We start from the raw sequence: 23,132 nt of genomic DNA on the forward strand, positions 1-23,132 counted from the left end.
GCCCAGTCCCCTCGTGTCCCCCACAGTGTCCCCTTGATTTCACAGTCCTCTCGTGTCCCCACACAGTCCCCTCGTGTTTCCCCCACACCCCCCCCCCCCCCCCCCCCCCACAACCCCCCCCCACACCCCCCCCCACCCCACCCCCACACCCCCACACCCCCCCCCCCTCCCCTCACAGTCCCCTCGTGTCCCCCTCAGTCCCCCCGTGTCCCTGCCGGTGTCCCCGCTCCCGCCGAGGCCCCGCCGCTCCCGGGCTCCGCCGCTCTCTCCCAGCCTCGGCCTCGCTGCCCCAGCCCCGGCGACCCTCGGCGGTGTCCCCACCCGGGGCTGTCCCCGTTCCTTGGCGGGGAGAAGGAGGAGAAGGATCCCCCCGGTGCCCTCCGAGCCGCGGGACTCACCGGGAGCGGCCGGTCCGGGGTCGGGGGAAGCCGAACCGACCCCTCACCCTCCCGGCAGCCAGGCCGGGGCCGAGCCGAGCCCACCGAGCCGAGCCCACCCCGAGCCTGGCCTTACCTCCATCTCCGGGCCACCGGGAGAACCGGGATTGGCGGGCCCGGGGCTCTCCGGGCGGCGGATCCGGCCGTAAACCGGGAAAATCGAGGAATTCTGCGGGTTTTTTCCGCGAGAAGCGGAGGATGGAGCGGGGCGGCGGCTTGGGAAGGCCCCGGAGGCTCGGCGAGGCTGGCGAGCGACGGGAACGGGGATGCTCCGGGAGAGCGCGGCCGCTCCCACCCCGGGCCGGGCTTCCCCGGGCTGGCTGTGCTCGGGAGCGAGGAAAAACAGGGATATTGATAATAAAAATACCGATAAATAGCGCGGATAGTACTGAAAGTACTAATAATAGGAATAGTAATACCACTAATAATAGCAGCGCTAATAGTGACACTAATACCGCTAATATTAACACTAATTAAAAGAACAACAACAACGCCAAACCAATCCCGGCCGCAACAACAACGACACGATAAAAATCGGCGATTTTTCCCACTGTTATTATTTCTAATATTATTATTTTCGAGGAGCTGGGAGTCCACGGAGGAGCGCGGATCCTCAGCTTCCCGGCAGTGGCGGAGGCGACACTTCCCTTTCCCCGCTTCCACTTCTCCCGGAGCAAAACCCTTCCCGTTATTATTAACCTTAATCGTGGGGATAATGGGGAAAAAATTAAAAAAAATAAAAAATAAAAAACAAACCAGCGGGAAAGGAGCGAGAGCCGTGAGGAGGCGGCGGGGGCTGAGCGGGCACCGGGAGCTTAGAGGGCACCGGGGACGCTTCTCCTCGGTGCCGGGGCTCGGCGAAAGGAGGATTTTTCGTTCCAGCAGCTCCCGGGCGGCCGCTGCCCTCCGTCTTCCCGGTGGGACCGACCCGCCGTCTCTCCCCGCGCGTCACCGCCGCTGCACGGTCCTGGAGGGCTGAGGCCGCAGCGAGGGGTGCGTTTGGGGTCGTTTTCCTCGTTTTCGGTAAAAATCGTTGGGTGGTGTCACATCCACCACCGGGCCCGGTGGCGGGGCACGGCGGAGCCCGGCTGTCCTGCTGTCCGGTTGTCCGGTTGTCCGGCTGTCCGGCTGTCAGGCTGCCCGGCCTCGGCCCGGCCTTGCCGCAGCCCCGGGAGTGGGGAACCGAGAGCCGGGAGCGGGGAACGGGGAACATGGAACGGGGAACCGGCAGCCAGCGCCTTCCCTGGCCCTGCGGCTCCATCCCCGCTCGCCCCTCCGGGCTCCGCCGAACCGGGGCTGCGGCCCGGGACCACCGGCCTTGAGCGGGGCCCGCCCGTCCTCCGCGCTCTGCCCGCTCGGCCATTTCGTTCGCTTTATTTCCTTCCCTTTTTACCCCTTTTGGTTTTATTTCTTTCCTTTTACTTTCTTCATTCCTACGGCTTTGCTTTGCCTTTTAATTTATTTTTTCCCCTTTTATTTTATTTTCCCCCGCTCTGTTTTCCCCCGCTCGGCGCTGTTCCGGGGATTTCAGGGACGGGCGCAGGCCGCGGCAGGCTCGGGCATTCAGCGGCCACTCCAGCCCAAGGCCTTGAACTCGCGGTGTCTGGCAGACGCCGAACCGGGCACCTCCCGCCTCTACCGGGCTCTGTCCGGTGCCCCGGGCCGTACCCAGACCCCCGCGGGCCCCCCAGCCCGGAGCGGTGCCCGGTACCGAGCGGTGGGAGCGGCGGGGCACGAGTGGGCGCCAAGAGTTGCGAATTCTCGGGGCAGCTCGGCTTAAAAATTCATTTATTTATTTTTAATCCCCCGCCGTTAGAATCGTTTCGATGCGAGGGGATCCCGGCAGTACCGGAGCAGGGGGCGGCCGCTCCCGGGGAAGCATCGCCGCTTTTCCCGCCCGGTTTTGCCCCGTTGCGGGGACAGCGGCGGAACGGAGCCCCGCGAGGTGGGGAGATGCTCGGGACACCCCCGCGCACACACACGGGGTCCGTTATTCCCGGCTGGAAACCGGGAGCCGCCCCCCTCGGTGCCGGTGCCGGTATCGCCGCCGGGAGCGGCTGTGCGGGATCAGGGAATTTCGGGGCTCCCCCGCTGCCCCATCCCGGGGTGCCGGTGGGGTAACGCCGGTAGCAGCGGGGACCCTCGGGCTGCCGGGCGGCGGGGCACGGCGGGGAAGCGGGACCGGACCCCCCCAGACCCCCGCCCGGCCCGGGGAGGGGCAGAGCCGGCCGGGGCTGCGGGATTTCTTTATTCGTTGCCACCTCTGCCAGCTCTGCCCCGGCTCGGCGGGGGTCCCGGGGGGTGAGCCCCCCGAGAAGGCGGCACCCCCCGCCACGGGAACCGGAGCCGCCGCCGCCGCCGCTTCTGCCGCTCCCGGAGCCGGGCAGCGGCCGCCGAGGGGCTCTTTGTTTACCAATCGGTGTCACGGAACGGGAGGGCAGGAAATTGCGTCTGTACCGGGCCGTTAATTTAAAATCGGCCCTTTCCTGCTCCCCGGTCACCCCCCGGCGCTCCCCGGCGAGGCGGGGGCTCTGCCGCCCGCTCCTCGCTGCCGGCTCCGGCGGCGGCCGCCGGGGGATGCGCAGCGGAGCGCGGCGGCGGGGGAGGGCCGGGCCGGAGGAATAAGGACCCGGCTTCTTCTCCGGTCCCACCCCCGGCCGCTTCCTCTGCAGCTCCCTCCCCTCGGCCTCGCTTTCCCCTCCCGCCCCCCACCCCCCTAAAATCATCCCCCCCAATCTCCCGGTATTGATTTCCCCCGCACGCGAATCCCAAGCGCAACGCGGCGAGCCCGGGCACCGGCGGCGGCTCCCTGTGCCCGCTCCTGCCGCTTCCCGCCCGCACCGGCACCGGCAGCGGCAGCGGCAGCGGGACCCGCACCGGGACCGGCGCTCCATGGAAGGGCAGCGGCTGCGGCCGGAGCGCCTGAAGTTTGCCCGGAGCGAGGTGCCCGGAGCGGGAGGTGGAGCTGGGGAGGGGGCGCTGGGGGGGCTCCGCCGCCTGTCAAAGTTTGAAACTCCTTTCCCCCCCCCCACCCTCGCACCCTCTCGGGACGCCCCGACGGGTCCCCCCCACCCCCGGTACCACCCCCGGCCGGTGGGGCGGGGAGGGGGGTGCGCTTTAAATGCCAGCCCCCCGGGTGGGAGAGGGCGACAGGCGGGAGGCGACGGCCCCCGGCGGTCCCCGGCCATGGGGGTGAGCTGGGGCGCCGAGCCCCGGGGGGGCCGGGCAGGGGCGGGGAGGGGAAGGGGTCTGGGGAGGGTGGGGGGGGCTCCCTCCCATCCCCCCCGCCCAGCCTTGCCTCCTCTCTCCCTCTCCCCGTGTCTCTCTCTCCCTCCTGATGTTTGATCCCGCCGCGGCGCCCGCAGGGATGAGCGATGGAGGGGCCGAGCCCGGCGGGAGCCCCGTGCTGCTGGCCGAGCCCGCGGCCACCGGGCGGGCCCGGGAGACGGCGCCGACCCGGGCGGAGCTGGAGAGCGCCCTGCGCGCCGGCGGCGGCGGCGGAACCGGCGGCGGCTTCAAGGACATCCCGGGAACGTCGGCGGTCAGCCCCGGCTCCTCCAAGCAGTGCGCCCCGGACACCGAGAGTCCGTCGGGGACCGGCGAGGCGGATTACTGCCGCCGCATCCTGGTGCGAGGTACGGGCACGGTCCGCGCTCCCGGCCCCGCTCCCCGCTCCCCCGGCCGGTGATCCCCGCTCCGAGGACGGGGCGTCCCCGGCACCGCTTCCCGCACATCCCGGGCGCTCCCGGGCGCTGCCCGCCTGCGACCTCCGGCCTCCCGGCCCCGCCGCCTCTGCCCCAGCTCCGCTGCGTGCGGCACGGAGCGGGCCCGCTGCCCCAGCCGGGCTCGGCGGGGAGCGCGCTCGGAGCGTGGCCGTGCCCAGCGGGCGGCCGGGAGGGGTGCAGGGGAACAGCCCCGGGGTCACGGACCCCCCGAGCCGGCGGAGCCCCGCGGGGGACGCGCGGGCGGCGGGAGAGGGGGGACAGCATCAGCTCGGCGTTGGAAGCGATGTCGCAGGAGAAAAGCGTCACGGAGCGGCGGCGGGCGAGGGGGGGTTTATTTTTTTTTTTCCCCCTTTATAATATCACCGGCTCGGCCCCGGCTGGGGTTCGGCGTTCCCCGGAGCCGCCGCGTCCCGCGTCCCGCATCCCACATCCCGTATTCCGCCGCCCGCGCTCAGTCCCCGCCGGTTCGGGGCTCGCCGGGACCAGTTGCGGCTTGTGGCGAACCCCGAGAAGTTTGGGGCGCCCCGGTGCGGGTGTCGCAGGCGGGAAGGTGTCGCCTCGGTGCGGGTGTCGCTCCGCGGCTTCGGGATCCCGAGGATGCTCCGCGTCCCTGCCGCTCCTCCGCCGCTGCCGGAGCTCGGAGCGGCTCGGCGGCCGCTCGGCGATCAGGGCCGAGGCCTCCCGGTGCCCAGCCCGGCGCTTGGGCAGCGCGGCAGGGACCGGAGCGGCGGCCGTGACCTCCCTGCTCACCGCCGCGGGAGTGGCGGGGACCGGAGCCGGGTCCCTCCTGTTCCACCGTTATCCCGGGCTCGGGCATCCCGGGAAAGCGCCCCGCGCTCACCGAAGCCTCTTCCCCGGTTGTCGCGACAGGCGCCCTTCGCCCACAGCCCGGTTGTCCCAGTGCGAGTCGGGGACGGTGACCGAGCAGCGGGCAGCGCTCGGGGCTGAGCCCAGGGTCCCTCCCGGGGTGTTCCCGCGTCGCCGGGGGTCGCGGAGCGGGGCCGCCTCCGGTCCTGCCAGGGTCAGGCTGGGGTCAGGCCTCTCCTCCGCCGGTTTCAGCCCTACCGAGCCCGTCCCGATGGTCCCGGGGCTGCGAGAGGGGCGGCGGGCGGTGCGGAAGGCCGGGGCAGGGTCTCCGCTCCCGCCGGCCCCGGGGACCCTCACCGGGAGCGCCCGGTCTCACCATCTTGCTGCAGCCGCCACGGTGCGGACAAAATGGTGGCGGGGAGAAAACGCCGCAAATCACCGGGATTGAGCCCAAATGAGGCGGGGAGGGTCGTGGCGGGGCCACCGGGGCTGCGGGGACACGGGGCTGCCAGTCCCAACCCGCCCCGGCCGGGTTCTTACAGCCGGGCAGGACCAGGGCCAAGCAGCGGCTGGGCCCAGGCAGAGCCTCCTTGTTGATTTAGTGCACAGCCAGAGGTGAAAATGTTGGTTTTTGTATTTTAACATATATTTTTAAAATATTTTGAGTTCCGCCTTCGCTGCCTGCCCTAGAGAAGGGCTCCAGCAACCCTGGCCCCGGAGAGGAGCGGCAGCCACAGAGCTGCTGCCAACCCCAGTGTGGTCCCAGTGTGGTCCTGGTGTGGCCCTGGTGCAGCTCCAGTGCTCACTCGTGGTGTTTTCGGTGACGCCGAGGCTCCTGGAGACCCCCTGACATTGGCGGGGTCCTCTCGGGGTCTCGGTCAGCTGCCCGGTACTGGGGATGGTCCATCTGGGACGGAGCCTCCCGGTCACCTCCCGGCCATCCCCATCACATCAGGATTTGGGGTTCCCGGGGTTAAACGGGACAAGGACTTGGCGGTGAAAGGACCCGGGCAGAACCAGGGTCGGTCCTGCTGTCACCACTGCAGCCCCAGGGGTGGCTGCTCAGGGCTGGGGACACATCCCGGAATGCTCCCAGTCCCCTCCTGGGGCTGGCCCAGCACTGGGCCCGGTGGCCGCAGACCATGTGGAGACACCCCAATGTTGTTTGGGGTGCGCTGGGAAGGACTTGAGGGATTCTCAGTGCTTCTTGAAGGTTTTCTTGAAATGTCACCATGGCCACCTTATGGCACAGAGGGGACATGCTGGGGGCTGGCAGAGGGTTTGCCCTGAAAGGTCTTGGCAGCTGTGGCGGCGAGGGAACCCCAGTGGGCATGGGTCCCTGTGCTGGGATGGGGTGTCCCTGTGCCAGAGAAAAGTGTCCCTGTGCCAGGGTGAAGTGTCCCTGTGCCAGGGCAAAGTGTCCCTGTGCCAGGAAGAGGTGTCCCTGTGGATTTGAGGGTGCCTGGCGTGTCCCTGTGCCAGAGGAAAGTGTCCTTGTGGATTTGGAGGTGCTTGGGGTGTCCCTGCGCCAGGCAGAGGTGTCCCTGTGGATTTGGGTGTCCTGTGCTCTTTTGGGGGATTTCAGCCACAGCCCTGATCCTGGCTCCAGTGCCACCAGCTGTACCCCGGTCCCCAAGAGCAGGACGTGTCACCAGCGAGTCCCAGGCCTGAAGAACCCCCCGGGCAGCTCCGGGAAGTGCTGGTGCTCCAGGATGGCAAAAGCCTATCAGGAGATCGTTCCAAAGGCTGGAATGGGGGCACAGCCTGAGCACCCCAAATGCACCCCAAATCCCAGGGAAAGGCCAGCAGGGCTGGGACAAGCAGATTTATGTCCCCTGTACCGAGCTGGCACTGTGGCCGTGCCCTTTTCCCTGCCTTCCCTCCGGAGCCGCTCCAGCTGCCGGGGGGATAACAATAAATAATGCCCGAGCTAAAGCCGAGGGCGCAGCTGCGGCCCCAGATCGGTGGCCCCGGCAGCTCCGGCTGTTGTTGTGCTGGTGCTGCGGCGTGGGCAGGGACACGGGCAGGGACACGGGCACGGGAAGGCGGACGTGGCCAGGGCATCGTGACTGCCACGGCTCTTCCCACACAAAATGGTTCCCGGCGCCCTGATCCCGCTGGAAAAGCCGCTGATCCGCCTACAACCCCTTTCCTTCCCGGCAGCTCCGCGCCAGCCTGTGGGGTTTGGGGTGTGGGTCCGGTGCCACCACAGCCTGTGCCACCCTGAGTGTCCCCAAGCCCCCAGGACTCGTTCAGTGCCGCATTCCGGGATGGCGCCTCGGCCATGTCCCGCAGCTCCGCGGTGGGAAAGCTGTTCTGGGATTGGGGTCCCTTTCCCAAATCAGTGCTCGGTCCGCATTCCCACCATCCCGGTGCTGGATCCACCACCCTCATCCCAGCTCCTTCATCCTCATCCCGGCTCTGCCGACCCTATTGCAGTGCCACCGTTCCCATTCCAGCGCCACCGTTCCCATTCCAGCTCCGTCGTCCCTATGGCAGTGCCACCGTTCCCATTCCAGCGCTACCATTCCCATCCCAGTGCCACCTTTCCCATCCCAGTGCTACCATTCCCATCCCAATGCCACCGTTCCCATCCCAGCACCACCATTCCCATCCCAGCTCTGCCATTCCCATCCCAGATCCTCCGTCCCCATCGCAGATCCACCATCCCCATCCCATCTCCATCACCTCATTCCCAGCTTCTCCTTGCTGTTTTCCTTCTTCCCACCCCAGGAATTTTACAATCCCTTCATGCCCGGCTCAGCCAGAGAGAGGGAGAGCCATTGACCTCCAACCACGATCCCTCCAGAACTGGGATCCTGCATCCCAAAATCCAGGCCTGGCTTGGGGCTGCTCCCTTGGAGCGACTTCCCGGCTGCATTTTAACCCTCGGGAAAAGCCCCTGGCAGCTCTGCAGGGATGGCTCACCCAAACCAGTTCAGCACTGGTGCCACTGGAGCTCTGGGAGAGTCGGGATTTGGGATCTGGGAAGATCCTGGTGGGTGATTCCCAAGGCTTGTTTTAATTCCTGGGAGCTGGGACAGAATTCCTGTTGATTTTTTGATCGAGTTAATCCTTTTCCAATGGGAAGTGAAGCCACCGAGGCTCCTCCAGAGTGGCCACGAGCCACTTCCCAAGGGATGGAGCTGATGTGGGAGTCAAACCCTCCAGCTTTTTTTTCCCTGGATATTCCCAACCTCGTGAAATCCACGGCCAAACTTGTCCTTTCATGGAAAACCACCCCAAAATGGGAGCCGAGTTTCCAAGAGAATATTCCTTCAGTGAGGATAATTCTGGAGAGATGGGAAATGTAATAGAGGTCGATTTTCCCAGTATTCCCAAGGAAGGACGGAAATTTAAAAATACATGAAAATTATAGTAAAAAATATATAAAAATTATATTAAAAAATCCTTAATTCTAATTCATCCTTGGCATAAATCCCATTTTTCCACCTGGCTTTCCAAACTATTATTTCCAGGATGAAACACTCAGTTTTCCCAAAAAATTTTACAGCTTAAATTTATGTCTTAAAAAATCCTTTTTTAATGGAGAAGAAAAAATCTCCAATTGATGGAGATTTGTTGCCTTTCCCTGGATATTTCTAAACTCTCTGCATTTGGGGCCGGAGGAAAGAACCGAGCTTGTAGAATTCCCATGGATCCTCCTCATCCAGCCTGTCTTCAATTCCATTTATTTACCATTTTCCCCCCAATAACCAGATTTTCGGGGATTTTTTCCCATTTTTTCCCCTCCCAACCCTGAAATTCTTTTTTTTCCCTGACGGTTCTCCCCGTTTCCCGCGCAGATGCCAAAGGGACGATCCGGGAGATCGTGCTGCCCAAAGGGCTGGACCTGGACCGGCCCAAGCGGACGCGGACGTCCTTCACGGCGGAGCAGCTCTACCGCCTGGAGCTGGAATTCCAGCGCTGCCAGTACGTGGTGGGCCGGGAAAGGACGGAGTTAGCGCGGCAGCTCAACCTCTCCGAGACCCAGGTGAGACCCGCGGGGCTTGGGGACATCGTGGCGGCCGCGTCCCCGAGCCTTCGGGGGACTGGGGACACTGCGCGTGGCGTTCGCGGTGATGGTTCTTCTCCATCCTTGTCTTCCCGCGGCTATGGAATGGTTGAGATAGCACTGGGGACAACCCTGGGGGGACTATGGTGTCCCCTCGGAGTGTCCGGCAAAGCCTTGGAGCAACCTGGGATGGGGGAAAGTGTCCCTGGATGGGCACTGAGGTCTTTTCCAACCTAACCCATTCCGTGATCCTGCAAAAAGCAGGAAAGCAGCGGTGGGACATCGAGAACACCGTGGGAATCGGGATGTGTAGGATCTGCTCCCCCTTTTCCCGCACCGCAATCCTGGCAGGATGGGGATGTCGCTGGAATTGGCCCTGGATGTCTTCCTCTTGGATGACTGGAAGGGATTTTCCTGGTTTTCCTGGATTTTCCTGCGGGATGTCACTGGAATTGGCCCTGGATGTCTTGCTCTTGGATACTAGGGAGGGATTTTCCTGGTTTTCTGGCACTGGCGAGAGCTGGGAGAGAGGAGAGGTTGGTGCCTTGATGAGGTCATGATGGCTTTGGCTTGGAAATTTGTAATTAAGGAGTAATAATGACGAATTAAATTATATTATTAATCATATTAATATAATATTACAATATTAATAATAATATTATATTTTTATTAATTTTATGATTATTCTGCAATTCAGAGCAGCCCCCCAGCCCCGCCTGTCCCTTCCCTGCCAGGTCTGGCAACAGCATCGCTTCCCTCGATTCCCACAGGAAATAATTCCAATTTTTCCCACACTTTTTGTGGAACAAACCCATCCCGGCCATCGGCATTCCAGCTCCGAGGGGTGGGATGTGGGGAAAAATCAGCATTCCGGGATTTTTGTGGTGGTGGAATAGGGGAATTTTGGTGAGGAGGATGATTTGGGGTGGGATTCAGCTGTGCTGTGGTCAGGAGAGAAATGCCCTGGTGTCCCCATTCCCAAGGTCCCGGTGTCACCTCCATGGTGCTGGCAGTGTCACAGGAGGGCTTGGCTGTGTCATGTGTGGGAACAGCTTCATGTCCCCAACACAAGCCTCTGGTGAGGGATCCCTCTTCCCAGAGTTCCTCCTGGTGTTCCTCTTCCCGGGATTTCTCTTCCCACAGTTCCAATGTCAGCTCCATGGTGCTGGGACAGTCCCAGGTGGGCTTTGGCCGTGTCACACTGCGGGAACAGCTTTGTCCCCTGGCACAGGCAGCCAATGATGACTCCTTCTTCTCAGAGTCCAAATTCCTGGTGTTCTTCTTCCTCGTGTTCGTCTTCCCAGGATTGCTCTTTCCATGGTCCCAGTGTCACCTCCATGGCACTGGGAGTGTCACAGGTGGACTTGGCCATGTCACACTGCGGGAACAGCTCAGTCCCCTGGCACAGGCAGCCAGTGTAGAGTCCCTTTCCCGAGGTCCCTCTTCCCACTGTCCCAATGTCACCCCCACAGGGCCACGAGGGACTGTGGAAAGCAGGAGCAGAGGATCCCAGGGAACTGGGAACTGCACGGGAATCCCGTTTCCTGGGATTCCAGTGTCACCTCCGTGGAGCCAGGAGTGACAGGGATGGATTTGGCCATTCCAGGACAAGGGACAAGCATTGTGTCCCCAGCATGGGATCCCTCTTTCCAAATTCCTCTTCCCAAATCCCTCTTCCCAGCGTCCCTCCGTGGGCTCAGCCGTGCCAGCCAGGGACACAGAGGATGTGCCCATCAGAATGCCAGAGTTGGGAGGGCGCAGCCTTTCCTTAGGGATAAAATTCCCATCCTTTCCCGCTGCTCTGGAGCCTCATGGTTGCCTCCATCCCTGGGTGAGAAAATTCCCAACCCGTAGGCCAGGCGCTGTCGCTTCTCCTCTCCTCTCCCCCTTCCCGCACCTTCTTCCCTCCTTCATCCCTGTCTCCTTAAATTCCTTTCCGTGCTTTTCACACCATTTCCTTCCCTGGAGCGAATTCCCAGTTTCCAGAACTTTCCTGGCTCCCCCCCAGCTGCCTGTCCCTCTCCAGCCATCAAGGGATTCATTCCCAAATTCCTCCTCCTCTTCCACAGGGATGGTTTGATATCCCCCTTTTCCTATCCCTGGCTTTTCATGGCCAGGATGTTTTCCTCAGGAATTCCAGGAATTCCTGGCCAGACCAAGTTTTCCAAGCCTCCTCTGGGTCTGAAAGGTGCTGATCCCACCAGGATGTAGCCTGGAGAGGAAAAAGTCACCACCAACCCCTCCTGTCCCACCCAGCTCCTCCAAACAGGGAGAAATCCAACTTTTGCGGCAATCCCAGGATTTTGGGTGCTTCTGGTGATTCGATCCCAGAGCAGCTCCCTGGATTTATGGATTTAGGGACTTTTGGTGGTAGATCCCAACCACCAGCATCTCCTGGCTCTTTTTTTTGGGGACAAGGATGACAGATTCTTCCCACCCTCTCCCTGGACTGGATTTTGCTTCCAAGACCAGGACTTTTCCTTTTTCCTGACTTTTCCCAGTGCAAACACCCTCTGGATGTGATGGGAAGCCTGAAGGAAAAGGAGCCACCAGGGATGGGATTTTTTGTGCCTGTGGATGTTTGGGAAGAGGGCAGGAGGATGATTCATCCCGGCGAGGAGGGAATGTGATGAGATGGGAAGAGACACGGTGTCATCGCAGCTGGAATGCTGCAGCCCAGCGTTCCCGGGAGCAGAGCCACCGGCCGGGCTGGGATCCTGCAGAAATCCTGCTGGAGGCGGGGAAAAAAAAAAAGGGGGGATTTTTTTAAGGCTGTTATTTTACTTTCCCGGCACCTGATCCCGCTGTTTGGCTGAGTTGGAGGCAGGATGGGTTGGGAAGTGCGGGGTTTGGGATTTCTTGGCTCCGAGTCCTGCTCCAGGATTGGGGAGGATCAGGCAGGGAGTGAGGGAATGACTGAGAGGAGAGGAAGGATCCCAGGATGAGGGTGGGATCATTCAGGGAGAGCTGGGATCACTCAAAGAAGGAAAATCACCCAGAGGAGAGGGAGATCACGCAGGAAAAATGGGAATCATCCAGGAGTGAGTGTGGGATCGTCCAGGAAGAGCAGGGATCACTCAGGAAAGATGGGAAACACCCGGGAGAGAGGATGGGATCGCCCAGGGAAGAGGAGGGATCACCCAAGGGAGACAGGAATCACCCAGGAGAGAGGGAGGGAATTCCAGAGCCTCTCCTGCTCAGGGAAAATTGCTTCTGTCCATCCAGGGAATTCCTCTTCCCCCCCAGGATCCACTCTGCCTCCCAGTGCTTTTCCTAATTAATCCATGGATATGATTAACGCTAAACGAGTTTAATTAACCTGGGGAATGTTTTCACCGGAGAATATTTTAATGGAGATGCCGAGGCGAGCTCTGACATCCTTGGGATGAGCTGGGAAGCGGCAGGGAGGCATCCCAAACCCATCCCAAATCCCGAGGGCATCCCACATCCATGGATTTGGCTTTCTCCGGGAAATCCCACCAGCATCACGAAGGGAAAAGTTCCCCTTCTCAGTGTCATTATGGGATGGAAAATCCCAGGAAGCAGAAGGACCCTGGGGGGGTGGCAGAGGGGGCGTAATTCCCACAAATCCCTCGCCAGGAGGGATGGGGTGGGATGGGATGGGCTGGATGAAGGGATTTGCTCTCCAGGTCAGGAGTTCAATGCCAGGCTCAGGTTCAGGTGATCCCCGTGTTTTCCAGCCCTTCTCAGGGAGGTGACACTTGGGATGAGGATTGGGCCAGGGAAGGTTTGGGTTGGGTTTTTGGGAAAATTCCTTCATGGAAAGGGTTTTCCAACTGCCCCCCATTCCTGGGGGGATTTGCCATCCCTGTGGATGTGGCACTTGGGGACACGGTGGCCTTGGCAGTGCTGGTGGAATGGTTGGATTCAGGAGTCTCCAAGGGTTTTTTCCAACCTAAATGATCCCATAATTCCATGATTTTTGCCTGCCTGGCTGCTGGTGAATCCGTGGGATTCTCCTGGTGTTCCCATGGGCTCCATCCAGAACTTTCTGGGGACAACTCCTAGGCCGCCCTACAACTCCATCCCTACCAGTGACCCAACACCCCCTGGAGCATCCCGGGATTCCCAGCATGGAGCAAAACATCTGGGAAAGGCTGGGAAGGTCTATTTATAGCCCAGTAATTAAGAGGAGGCCATTAAAAATTAATCACCTCCGGTCGTTAATGGCTCCAGGTCCCCACAGGGACAGAACATGGGGACAAGGGCTGGAGCTGCCACAAGTTTTCCTCTCCCGGGAAAAAAAAGCAGGAAAAATGAGGTTGGGAAGAGCCAGGAGCCCCAAAACCCCGCGATTCCCATTTCCCGCTGGACTGGGATTTTGGAACTTGCAGAGGGAAGGGATGGCTGGGACGTTGGGAAAAAATTCCTCCCTGTGAGGTGGAGAGGAACTGGGATGGATTTCCCAGAGAAGCTGTGGCTACCCCTGGATTCCTGGAATTGTCCAAGGCCAGGTTGGACAGGGCTTGGAGCAACCTGGGATAGTGGAGGGTGTCCCTGCTCATGGAAAAAAGGCTTCCAGCCCAAACCAGCTGGGAATTCTGGGATTCAATGGTTCTTCCCATCCCTTCCGGTGAAGTTTTCCCAGGATGGGATGAACTCTCCCACCCTGTTTTCCTGGAGCAATTCCCTGACTCACTTCCATGAGGAATCTGGGCTATTCCAGAGGATCTGGGAGCAGCATCCTGCAGCTGCCAAATCCTTGGGAGCAGGTGGCATTAGGGGACATCATCCCAAACGATCCCACATTTAACGGGATCGGGTCGCGCCTGGATGCCGAAAGCACCCAGAAGGGATGGTGATCCTAAATCCCAGTAACCCAGTGGAGATTCCCAGGATTTGGGCACCTCCAGGAGGTGCTGGCTCCCATTCCCACATCCCGGCCTGCGTCAGAGCACGTTCCTGGAGCAAACCCAGCTCACGTGGCCCAGCTAATCCCAGCCCCTCCTGGCCGCGGGGGCGTGGGGGGGACGGCAAAGCCAGGCCCAAGCAGGGACACCATGGTGACAGGGACAGGCTGGCACGACCCTGGGAGCCTCCCAAATTCTGGCATCCCAAAAACGGTGCGGGGAGATGAGAAATTATGGATTTTTGGTGAGCGTTCCTAAAAAAAGGGGCAGCGGGAAATTGGGAGCTGTGGGAGAGATGAGTTGGATGTTTGGGATCGCAAAATATCCAGGGATCTCCACAGTTCCTTAAGCACTGATGTGAAAAAAGCGGGAATAATTCGCTGGAATTTCTATCATTAAGCATTTTCCATCCCACCCCCAAAAATAAAAAAAAATTCCATGGATTTCAGGATTTCTGATGGAAAATTTTGATTCCCGATGAAGCAGAACTGGGTGATCCCAGGGTGATCCCAATATCTTCCAGCTGGGTGCGATTTAAATGTTTTCCTGGCAAATGATGGGATTTGGGTTCGGCGGTGGTTTTTGTTGAGTTTTGGAGCTGGTCCCGATCCTGGGGCTGGAATTCCCACCCGGAGTCCAATCCAGACCCCTGGGACTGCCTGGTGTCCCCATCCATCCCAGCGCTTCCCAACACCCCAAAAACGGCGGAATTCACCCCCCAGCTTCATCGGGATCTCCGAATTTCCCATTTCCCAAGCACCCGCGAGGTTTCCTGGCTGCAAAGCTGGGAAAATCTGGAATTTTGGAGCAGGAGCCAGACACAGGCCTGGCTTCTGGCGGGAATTTTGGATTGGCGGCGGGAAGGGGACTGCTGTGGGAATGGGCTACGGGATGAGGGTGGGCAACAATTCCCACTGCACTGGCGGTTGGAATTCCATTCCCAAAGGCCGTGGCGGAGGGTTTGGAATGGTTGGCAAGCTGGATGTGCTGGAATGGGAGCCTAGGGATGAATCCGTCCCCGCTCAGCACGGGAAGAGGCGGAAAGGTCACGTTTTGCCGTTATGAAACCCGCGGGTTCGGGCAGCGGTCCCTATGGGTTACGCAACGCCGGGATCCGGGATTCGGGATCCAGGATTTGGGATACAAGTCCCAGTGGGGCCGGAGAGAGGAGGAAGAGGTGGAAAACAGGGGTCAGGAGGAGGAGCAGGAAGGTGGTGCGGGATGATGGCGGAGCGCAGGCTCCCAACGGGCGTCAGCTGCCGGCGGTGGGAGCTAATCCCGGCCAATTCCCGCTCGGCAGCCAGGAATAGCGCGGGATGGCGGAGCCGGGGGCCACATGTGTGCCAGGGGCGCGTGACGGCGCCGGGGTCAGCGGCGGGGCAGGGACACCAAAAACAAACACCGCTAAAAACCCCAAACATGGCCCTGGCCCCAGAGCCGCGGAGCAGGGTCAGGGTTGTCCCGTTGGGCGGAGAAATGCTGGGAAAATGGGCTCTGGTGCTTTTTGGGAATGTGGGAGTGCTGGATGGTATTCCTGGGTGGGCAGGGATGGAGAATTGGGATCCCGCAGGAATGGCTCGGGAGAGATTCCCACCGCGATGAAAAGCTGCGGATGAGGATGGAAAACGGCAGCCATATTGAGAAGAGGGCATTTCCCAGTCCTGTCGGTGTGGTGCTTTGGGATGCCGGGATGGATGGATGGATGGATGGATGGACGGACAAATGAATGGATGGACAAATGGATGGGGTCAGCGGCAGGGCAGGGACACCAAAAACAAACACTGCTAAAAACCCCAAACACGACCCTGGCCCCAGAGCCGTGGAGCAGGTTCAGGGTTGTCCTGTTGGGCGGAGAAATGCTGGGAAAACAGGCTGTGGTGCTTTTTGGGAATGTGGGAGTGCTGGAGCGTGTGGTGATGATATTCCTGGGTGGGCAGGGATGGGGTGTGGAATCCCGCAGGAATGGCTCGGGAGCAATTCCCACCGCGACGGGAAGCTGCGGATGAGGATGGAAAGCGGCAGCCATATTGAGAAGAGGGCATTTCCCGGTCCTGTCCGTGTGGTGCTTTGGGATGCCGGGATGGATGGACGGATGGATGGATGGACAGATGGATGGATGGATGGATGGATGGGCGGGCAGTTACTGAGCCGAAACACTCCACAAATCCCCAGATCGCTGAGATCCGTGGAATGATGAGCTCCCAACCTTTGCCTTCCCAGAGGAAGGGTCTCCGTCTGGATTTCCCCCCCGGGAATAATTCCTTTTGTGGCTCAGAAGTATCTGGGGAAGGGCAGGGATGGGAGCAGCATTCCAGCATCTCCGGAGAAGCAATCCCGGAGGGCTCCAGTGCTCTCCAGGGTCACACCCCAAGATCCCACAGATCCAACCCCTCGTGGGCTCCATCCCAGTGCCCATGGAAAACCACACTATTGGCACAGCTGGGGATGCGCCACGGCACCAATGTCGCATGTCACCGGCACAGAGCGACACTGTGGGCTCCAGGTGATTCCGTAGGCTCCGGATAACGCCGCATTCCCATTTTTATTCCCATCTCCATGCGCTGCTTGCCGCACCCTCCCCAGGATCAGGGAATTGGGGCAGTCGGGGAGATGTGGGAGACACGACCTCATCCCAAGGATCTGGTTTGGGAAGCACATCCAGCCCCTCGGATTCTGGCTGGATCCAAACTCTCTGGAGCGCCGGGCTCTGGCATTCCGAGCGCGGTGACATTTGGGATGACATTCCAGGTGCCAGGGAGCTGGGGAGGTGACACCTTCCTGGATGGAGGATGGTGGGGCCAGTGGGGAGAATTCCTTAGGGAAGGGATCTGCGGGATGAGGAGAAAATCCAGGGGGATCTCGGGGGATTGTTTGGTTGTGGAGTTGGCAGTGGGAAATTAAAATAGTGAGATGAAAATAGCAATGAAATGAAATGAAATGAAATGAAATTAAATTAAATGGAATAAAATAAAATAAAATAAAATAAAATAAAATAAAATAGTGGGAAATAAAAAGGAAATTGAATAGATTGGAAAAAAAGGAAAATAAAATAAAATAAAATAAATAAAATAAAGCAAAGCAAGATAAAATTAAATAGGGTAGGACAGAGCAAAATAAAATAAAGTAAAATAGAATAGAATTCAGTAAAATGTAATAGAAAGCAAGAGAATTAAAAAAAAATTTAAAAATTAAAATTTAAAATAAGATAGGGAAAACATCAATATCAATATCACTATATATAAATATATAATCTAAAAAAATATACCATATAAAATATATGTCATACATTATATATGACATTAAATACCTGATGTATTGTATATGTACACTATATATTATATATGTACTTCATCTATTGTCTATTATGTATAATATATAGTTATATATTTATAGTAGTTATATATTACTATCCTAATAATTACTATAGTTATATAATAATATAAAATATTTAGACTATAGAATATTTCATATAACATAGAAAATTAAAATAATAAAATATAAAGAGATATATAGTATAGAACAACAAATATATATTTATATAGTATATAAATATTGTATCTGTATCATTTTTATATCTATTTAATTTCCCACTATTTAATATTTTACACAATGTCATAGCTCCGAGCCCCTGGCAGGGCCTAAAGGGGCTCCAGGAGAGCTGCAGAGGGACTGGGGACAAGGCATGGAGGGACAGGAGACAGGGAATGGCTTCCCAGTGGGAAAGGGGAGGTTGGGCTGGGATGTTGGGAATGAGGGATTGCTGGCTGGGAGGGTGGGGAGGGGCTGGGCTGGAATTGCCAGAGCAGCTGTGGTGCCCCTGGATCCCTGCAGTGTCCAAGGCCAGCTTGGATGTCACTTAGAGCTACCTGGGATGGTGGGAATTGTCCCTGAACATGGAACTGGATGAGATTTAAGGTCCCTCTCATCCCAAACCATTCTGGAATTGTGGGATTTATAAATCCCTGCTCTCCTCACACCTCCCAGGATCCGTGTCTCACACACTGCCTCTCCCGGAGCTTTTCCCAGCCATCTCCTCTGCATGGCTCCATCCTCTCTGTCCCTGCAGTGTCCCCTGCACATGTCACCTCCCGTGTCCTGCTCCCCAGGCACATCCAGAGGCGTTTCCGTGTATCCAGGTCCGACCCCACTGGAATTTCACATGTGGGGATTTAGAGCCATCAGCAGCCGTGGGCGATTCCTGGGATTCCTCCTCCCTTTCCCAGTGACCTCCCAGGTGGATGTCCTTGCTGTCCCCAGAGTGAAACATTTGGGAATTGGTTTTCCTTGGGAAAAGATGGCCTCACCCTCCTTCCCGCCATGGATCGGCAGGAAAAAAGATATTCCAGAAAAAAGATATTCTGGATTGGTGCCCACCGGGAATATTCCCTGCCTTTTCTCTGGGATAAAGTGGGAATGGTGTCACCATCATGCTACCAGTTGGCCCAGGAATGATGGGGGAAGGAATTTGCCTTTTTCGGGAAGGAAAACCTCGCCAAAGCCGATTTGGGAAAGTTTCCAGTGGGATTTGTGGAGGAAAGCGGAATGGGAGGAGCTGGAGTTGAGGAGAGATGGAAGAGGATGGAGGATGAGGCCGGAGGGGAATTACTCATGGATCTGTCAGGGATTGAGCTGATCCACGTCCACCAGGAGGAACTTGAGGATAATGGAGGCTGAAAAGGACAGGGAGCCACTAATTGGGGACAGGTTGGGGACAAACTCGGAGATGTCACAAGGATGGGTGGGGAAGGGCTCGGGTCACCCTGAGGGGACATTTTTGGGATCTGGAATGTGGTGGGCATGAAAAGGAGCTGGAGAGGGGAATTCGGGGTGAGGGAACCTCCTGGGAAAGGTTCCTCTTCCTCTAAGGACCACAGTGCTGCCATTCCAGGGTGGAATTCCATGTCAGGATCATCGAGGAGCCATGGAATGGTTTGGGTGGAAAGGGATCTGAAATCCCATCCCGTTCCAACCCTGACACCTCCCACTATCCCAGGCTGCTCCAAGCCCCAGTGTCCAGCCTGGCCTTGGACATTTCCAGGGACACCACAGCTGCTCTGGGAAACCTTGGTGGGATCAGCAGGGATTGTCTGGAATCCCATCAAAGCAGGAGCATGGAGGGACAGGATACAGGGAATGGCTTCCCACCGGGAACGTGGAGATTTAGATGGGATTTTGGGAAGGAATTCCTGGCTGGGAGGGTGGGGAGGGGCTGGGCTGGAATTGCCAGAGCAGCTGTGGTGCTCCTGGATCCCTGCAGTGTCCAGGGCCAGGCTGGACATTGGAGCTTGGAGACACAAAATTCCACTGAGGGATTTTTCTGAATTCCTGCTCCTCCTGAATTGCTGGATGGGGAATATTTGGAGCTCAGAGTGCTGGGAATGTGCATTCCTGTATGGAATCACACTGGGCCTTCATTAAGGTGTCGCTAATTAGGTGGGTTTTGGGGTTGCCTGGGTCCCGTTTGTCTCCACCACTGCGAGTTTGGGATCTGCAATTCCCAGGATTCGGCGGCTCCAAGAGATGGGACAATTCTGTGTCAGGTCACCGTGCCCAGGGACAGGGGACTGTGCCCAAAACCATCCCAGTGGTCAGCATAGAGTGACCAGTGAGGAATCCCACGTGGGAAAGGAGGGGAGGCCGCGGGCTGGCATTGCCTGGTGTCCCCGGCAGGAGATGTCCCTGAGGTGTCAGAGTCCCCCGGTAGCCCCGGGAGGCGATGTCCCCGAGGTGTCGATATCCCCCAGCGTCCCTGGGGAGGGGCCGGGGCTCCGGGACCTCCTCCCCCCCACGCTCCATTAGCTCCGCACTGTGGCTCCTTTGTGCCGAGGGACGCGCGCGGGCCGTGTCACCGAGGGCCTGGCGTGTCACCGAGGGCCTGGCGTGTCACCGAGGGCCAGGCGTGTCACCGAGGGCCAGGCGTGTCACCGAGGGCCTGGCGTGTCCCCAGCGCGCTGCCGGTGACTCCCAGGAGTCCGGGACCGGCTGGCCTCGCGGGGTCCCTCCCGCTCGTGTCGCCCCCCGCGCCCGCCGCGCTCTAACCCGAGTGTTTTCCCATCCGTGTCCTCCCCTCACCTCCGTGCCCGTCTGTCCGTCTGTCCGTCCCTCCCGCCTCTCTCTGTCTCTCTCTCTGCCTCTCCTGCCCCTCTGCTCTGCCAGGGAGAGAGGGAAGCGGGGTTACCCTCTCGAGGGGGAGTTTAGTGGGAGGCAGGGGCAGTTTTGGGACCCCGCCGGGGCTCAGCCTGGACTCGCTCCTGCAGCCCGGCCAGGGTGGGGTGCGCGTGTCCCCAGCTGGGTGTGACCCAGAAATCCAGAGCCACCAGAAGCCACCCTGTCCCCTCCCGTGTCATCCTACTCCCCGGCCAGGGAAGGGTTTGCAGGCGGGGGGACACGAATTTGGGGCTGAGGAGCAATCCAGCCCGTCCCGGCAGATCCAGCCCAGGGAGAGCCGAGCATGGCGCGGGAGGGACTCAGCCCCGAGCTCTGGGCTCCCCGTCCCCAGGGTCCCATTCCTGGGGTCCCATCCCAGAGACAGGAGCCTTGAATCCCTGGAATCCCATCCCTGGGATCCTGTCCCAGGTCCCATTCCTGGGGTCCCATCCCAAGGACAGCAGCCTGAGGTCCCATCCATGGGCTCCTGTCCCAAACCCCATCCCGGTTCTCCCATTCCCGGGTTTCCATCGCTGTTCTCCCATTCCCGAGGTCCCACCCGCAGTCTCCAGCCCCTGTCGCCGCCGGTCCCGCAGGAATTCTCCCTTTTCCCTGGCAGCGGCCGGCGGGAGCGGCTCAGGGCATCGCCCGCGGCGGAGGGAGGATCTCGCTTGGGCGTTTATTTGATTTAATGTCTCTCTCTCGTATCTCTCGCTCTCTCCTGCTTCTCGCCTCTCTCTCCCCGGCCACCCCCGCGCTCTCTTTCCGTCCGTCCTTCCCTCCCTCCATCCCTCCCTCCCCATCCCTCCCTCCATCCCTCCGCAGGTCAAGGTGTGGTTCCAGAACCGCCGCACGAAGCAGAAGAAGGACCAGAGCAGGGACTCTGAGAAACGCTCCTCCAGCACCTCCGAGTCCTTCGCCACCTGCAACATCCTGCGGCTGCTGGAGCAAGGCCGCCTGCTCTCCGTCCCGGCCCCGCCGAGCCTCCTCTCCCCCACCTCCAACCCCATCTCCAGCCCCGCGGGAAACGGAGCCGCTTTGGCCGCGCCGGGCGCCGCGTCCCCGGGGCTGGGCGGCGGCAGCAGCCCCCCGGCGGCCTTCAGCCTGCAGGTCCCGTCTCTCGCCGCTTCGTCGTCGTCGCCGTCGCCGTCGTCGTCGTCGCCGCGGCTGCCGGGGGGCCCGCTGTGTTTCGGGGCGCCGCTGCTGGGCAGCCTGCACGACCTGCCCGGAGCTTACGGACTGGGCGCTTCTGCTTTTGAGCCTTACACGCGGCTGGAGAGGAAGGACAATTCTATACCCAGCAAGAAGCCGAGCCCTTAAAGCCAAACGGGTGTCAAAAACAAAAAAAAAAAGAAAAGGTGTCGCCTCCCCGCCACCCGCCCGGATTGTCCCCCTGCGGCCCTGGGAATTCCGCCCACGCGGGAATGTGAACGCGCGGGAAGCGCCCGTGGGAAGGGGAGAGACCCGGCCCTCCCCAGGTGCACTGATGGAGTCGTGGATGTCACCAGGGCTGAGGTGGTGACACCCTGGTGGGTCCCTCGGTGTCGCCGGGGATGCCGCGACGCTGCTGGAGGTGCCACCGAGTCCCCGCTGCAGGTATCGCCGGGACAGGAGCAGCGCCGGGGGACCGGGGGGTGGCGGCTGTGGCGAGTGTCCCTTACGGGGGATTTGTTGGGGTCACCGTGAAAGGAGCAGCGCGGGGTGGCGCTGGGCTCTGTCCCCGCGGTGTCCCGACACCTCGCCAGTTGGGGACAGTTGTGACAGTGGCATCTGCCCCTCTGGAGAGGGGCTGGCCCCACCGAGGGCGGCTTTGCCATCAGCACCCCCAGATCCGTTCTGGGGTGTCACCGCCATGACCCACACATGACACTGGCCTTGCAGCGCCCGCCACACTCCCCTTGTCACCTGTCACAGCCGGGTCCCTCCCGAGAGCCGCTGGGCTCGCAGAGGGTGACAATGGCTTCCTGCAGGGCGGGGTCAGGCCTCGGGCTCCGTGGGGCTGAGGGTGGGCTTGGGGACGTTCCGTGAGGTGGCCCTTGGGGACAGGGACAGCTGCTGGGGGAATGCTGTGGCGTGAGTGTCACCTTGGCGGGATACCCTGTGGTGGCATCACCTTTGCCAGCTCTCCTGCGGTGCCACCACCTTGTTCAGGACATCCTGCGGTGGCTTTGCCTTGTCCAGGTACCCTGTGGTGGCATCACCACGTGCCCCGCAGCGCCACCACCTTGTCCAGGACACTCTGCGGTGACATCACCCCGCATTGTCACCACCTTGGCAGGACACTGTGGTGGCATCACCAGCTACCCCGCAGTGCCACCACCTCCGCTGTCCCCTCCTCCCGCAGGGACACTGCTGTGACAGGATCAGGGGGACACCCCGAGCCCCCTCCCCACGCCCAGGGGGCTCCCCCACACCTCCCAAACCCGCTGCTGTTTATTAATTAATCAATAATGATAATTAACACTGAGCATCCCCCTTCCCCTCCGGGCTGCTGCTCCCTGTGGGGACAAATCCCCCGGCCCGCGAATTCCCAGGATTTTGCAGGGAAATATTTAAAATAAATGATTTTATGAGAAGCTTTCCGTCTTTTTTTTTTTTTTAATGTAATTATTTTTTTCCCGAAAACGGAGCGGTTTTAGGGAATATTATTTATTTTCCGCTCCCTTTGGAGCGCTTTAAGGCGAGCTCGGGATGGCTCGGGCGGGGAAACTGAGGCAGGGACGGGGACAGAGTTTGGGTGTGACAATCCCTCCTGTCGCCCCCCCGGCACAGACCTGGAATTTGCCTGGAATTGCTCTGGCAAATCCCAACGATGTTTGGGATTTTCCAAAACCCTCCGCTCTCCCCCTAATCCCTTAATTTATGTTGATCCCGCCGCTCCCATTCCCTGCCCATCCAGGTGGAGGGAAGTGGCTTTGTCCCCACCTGTGGAATTCTGTCCCCAACCCCCCACCCGGGACTCGCTTGGTTTTGCTTTTCCCTCCTCCCAGCCGCGATTTTCCAGCCTGGAAAATTCCTGGGCTCGCCGGGAGGAATCTGGTGGAGAAGCGTCCCCCAGACCCCTCAACCTTCGCGGCTGGAGGGGATTTGGGGACATTTCGGGGGACATTTCGGGAGGTTCCCTGATGTC

General features: G+C 59.7%; 1 protein-coding gene across 2 annotated transcripts; it reads left to right on the plus strand.

Moving 5' to 3' along the window:
* The first annotated feature begins 2,934 nt into the window (after window positions 1-2,934).
* VAX2 (ventral anterior homeobox 2) lies at window positions 2,935-22,578 on the plus strand. 2 transcript variants are annotated; one of them, XM_085059370.1, is made up of 4 exons: window positions 2,935-3,380; window positions 3,803-4,072; window positions 8,776-8,902; window positions 20,828-22,578. In XM_085059370.1, the coding sequence occupies exons 2-4, from the start codon at window positions 3,805-3,807 to the stop codon at window positions 21,522-21,524; spliced, it is 1,092 nt and encodes a 363-aa protein (XP_084915496.1). In that variant the 5' UTR covers window positions 2,935-3,380; window positions 3,803-3,804; the 3' UTR covers window positions 21,525-22,578. The 2 variants fall into 2 exon arrangements, with proteins under 2 accessions (XP_084915496.1, XP_084915497.1); XM_085059371.1 differs by lacking the exon at window positions 2,935-3,380 and having other exon boundaries at window positions 3,775-4,072; window positions 8,776-8,963; window positions 20,828-21,448.
* The last annotated feature ends 554 nt before the right edge of the window (window positions 22,579-23,132 follow it).

The sequence above is a fragment of the Lichenostomus cassidix genome, chromosome 4 (assembly GCF_008360975.1).
Source record: "Lichenostomus cassidix isolate B80296 chromosome 4, HeHo_3.0, whole genome shotgun sequence".
Classification (NCBI taxonomy): domain Eukaryota; kingdom Metazoa; phylum Chordata; class Aves; order Passeriformes; family Meliphagidae; genus Lichenostomus; species Lichenostomus cassidix.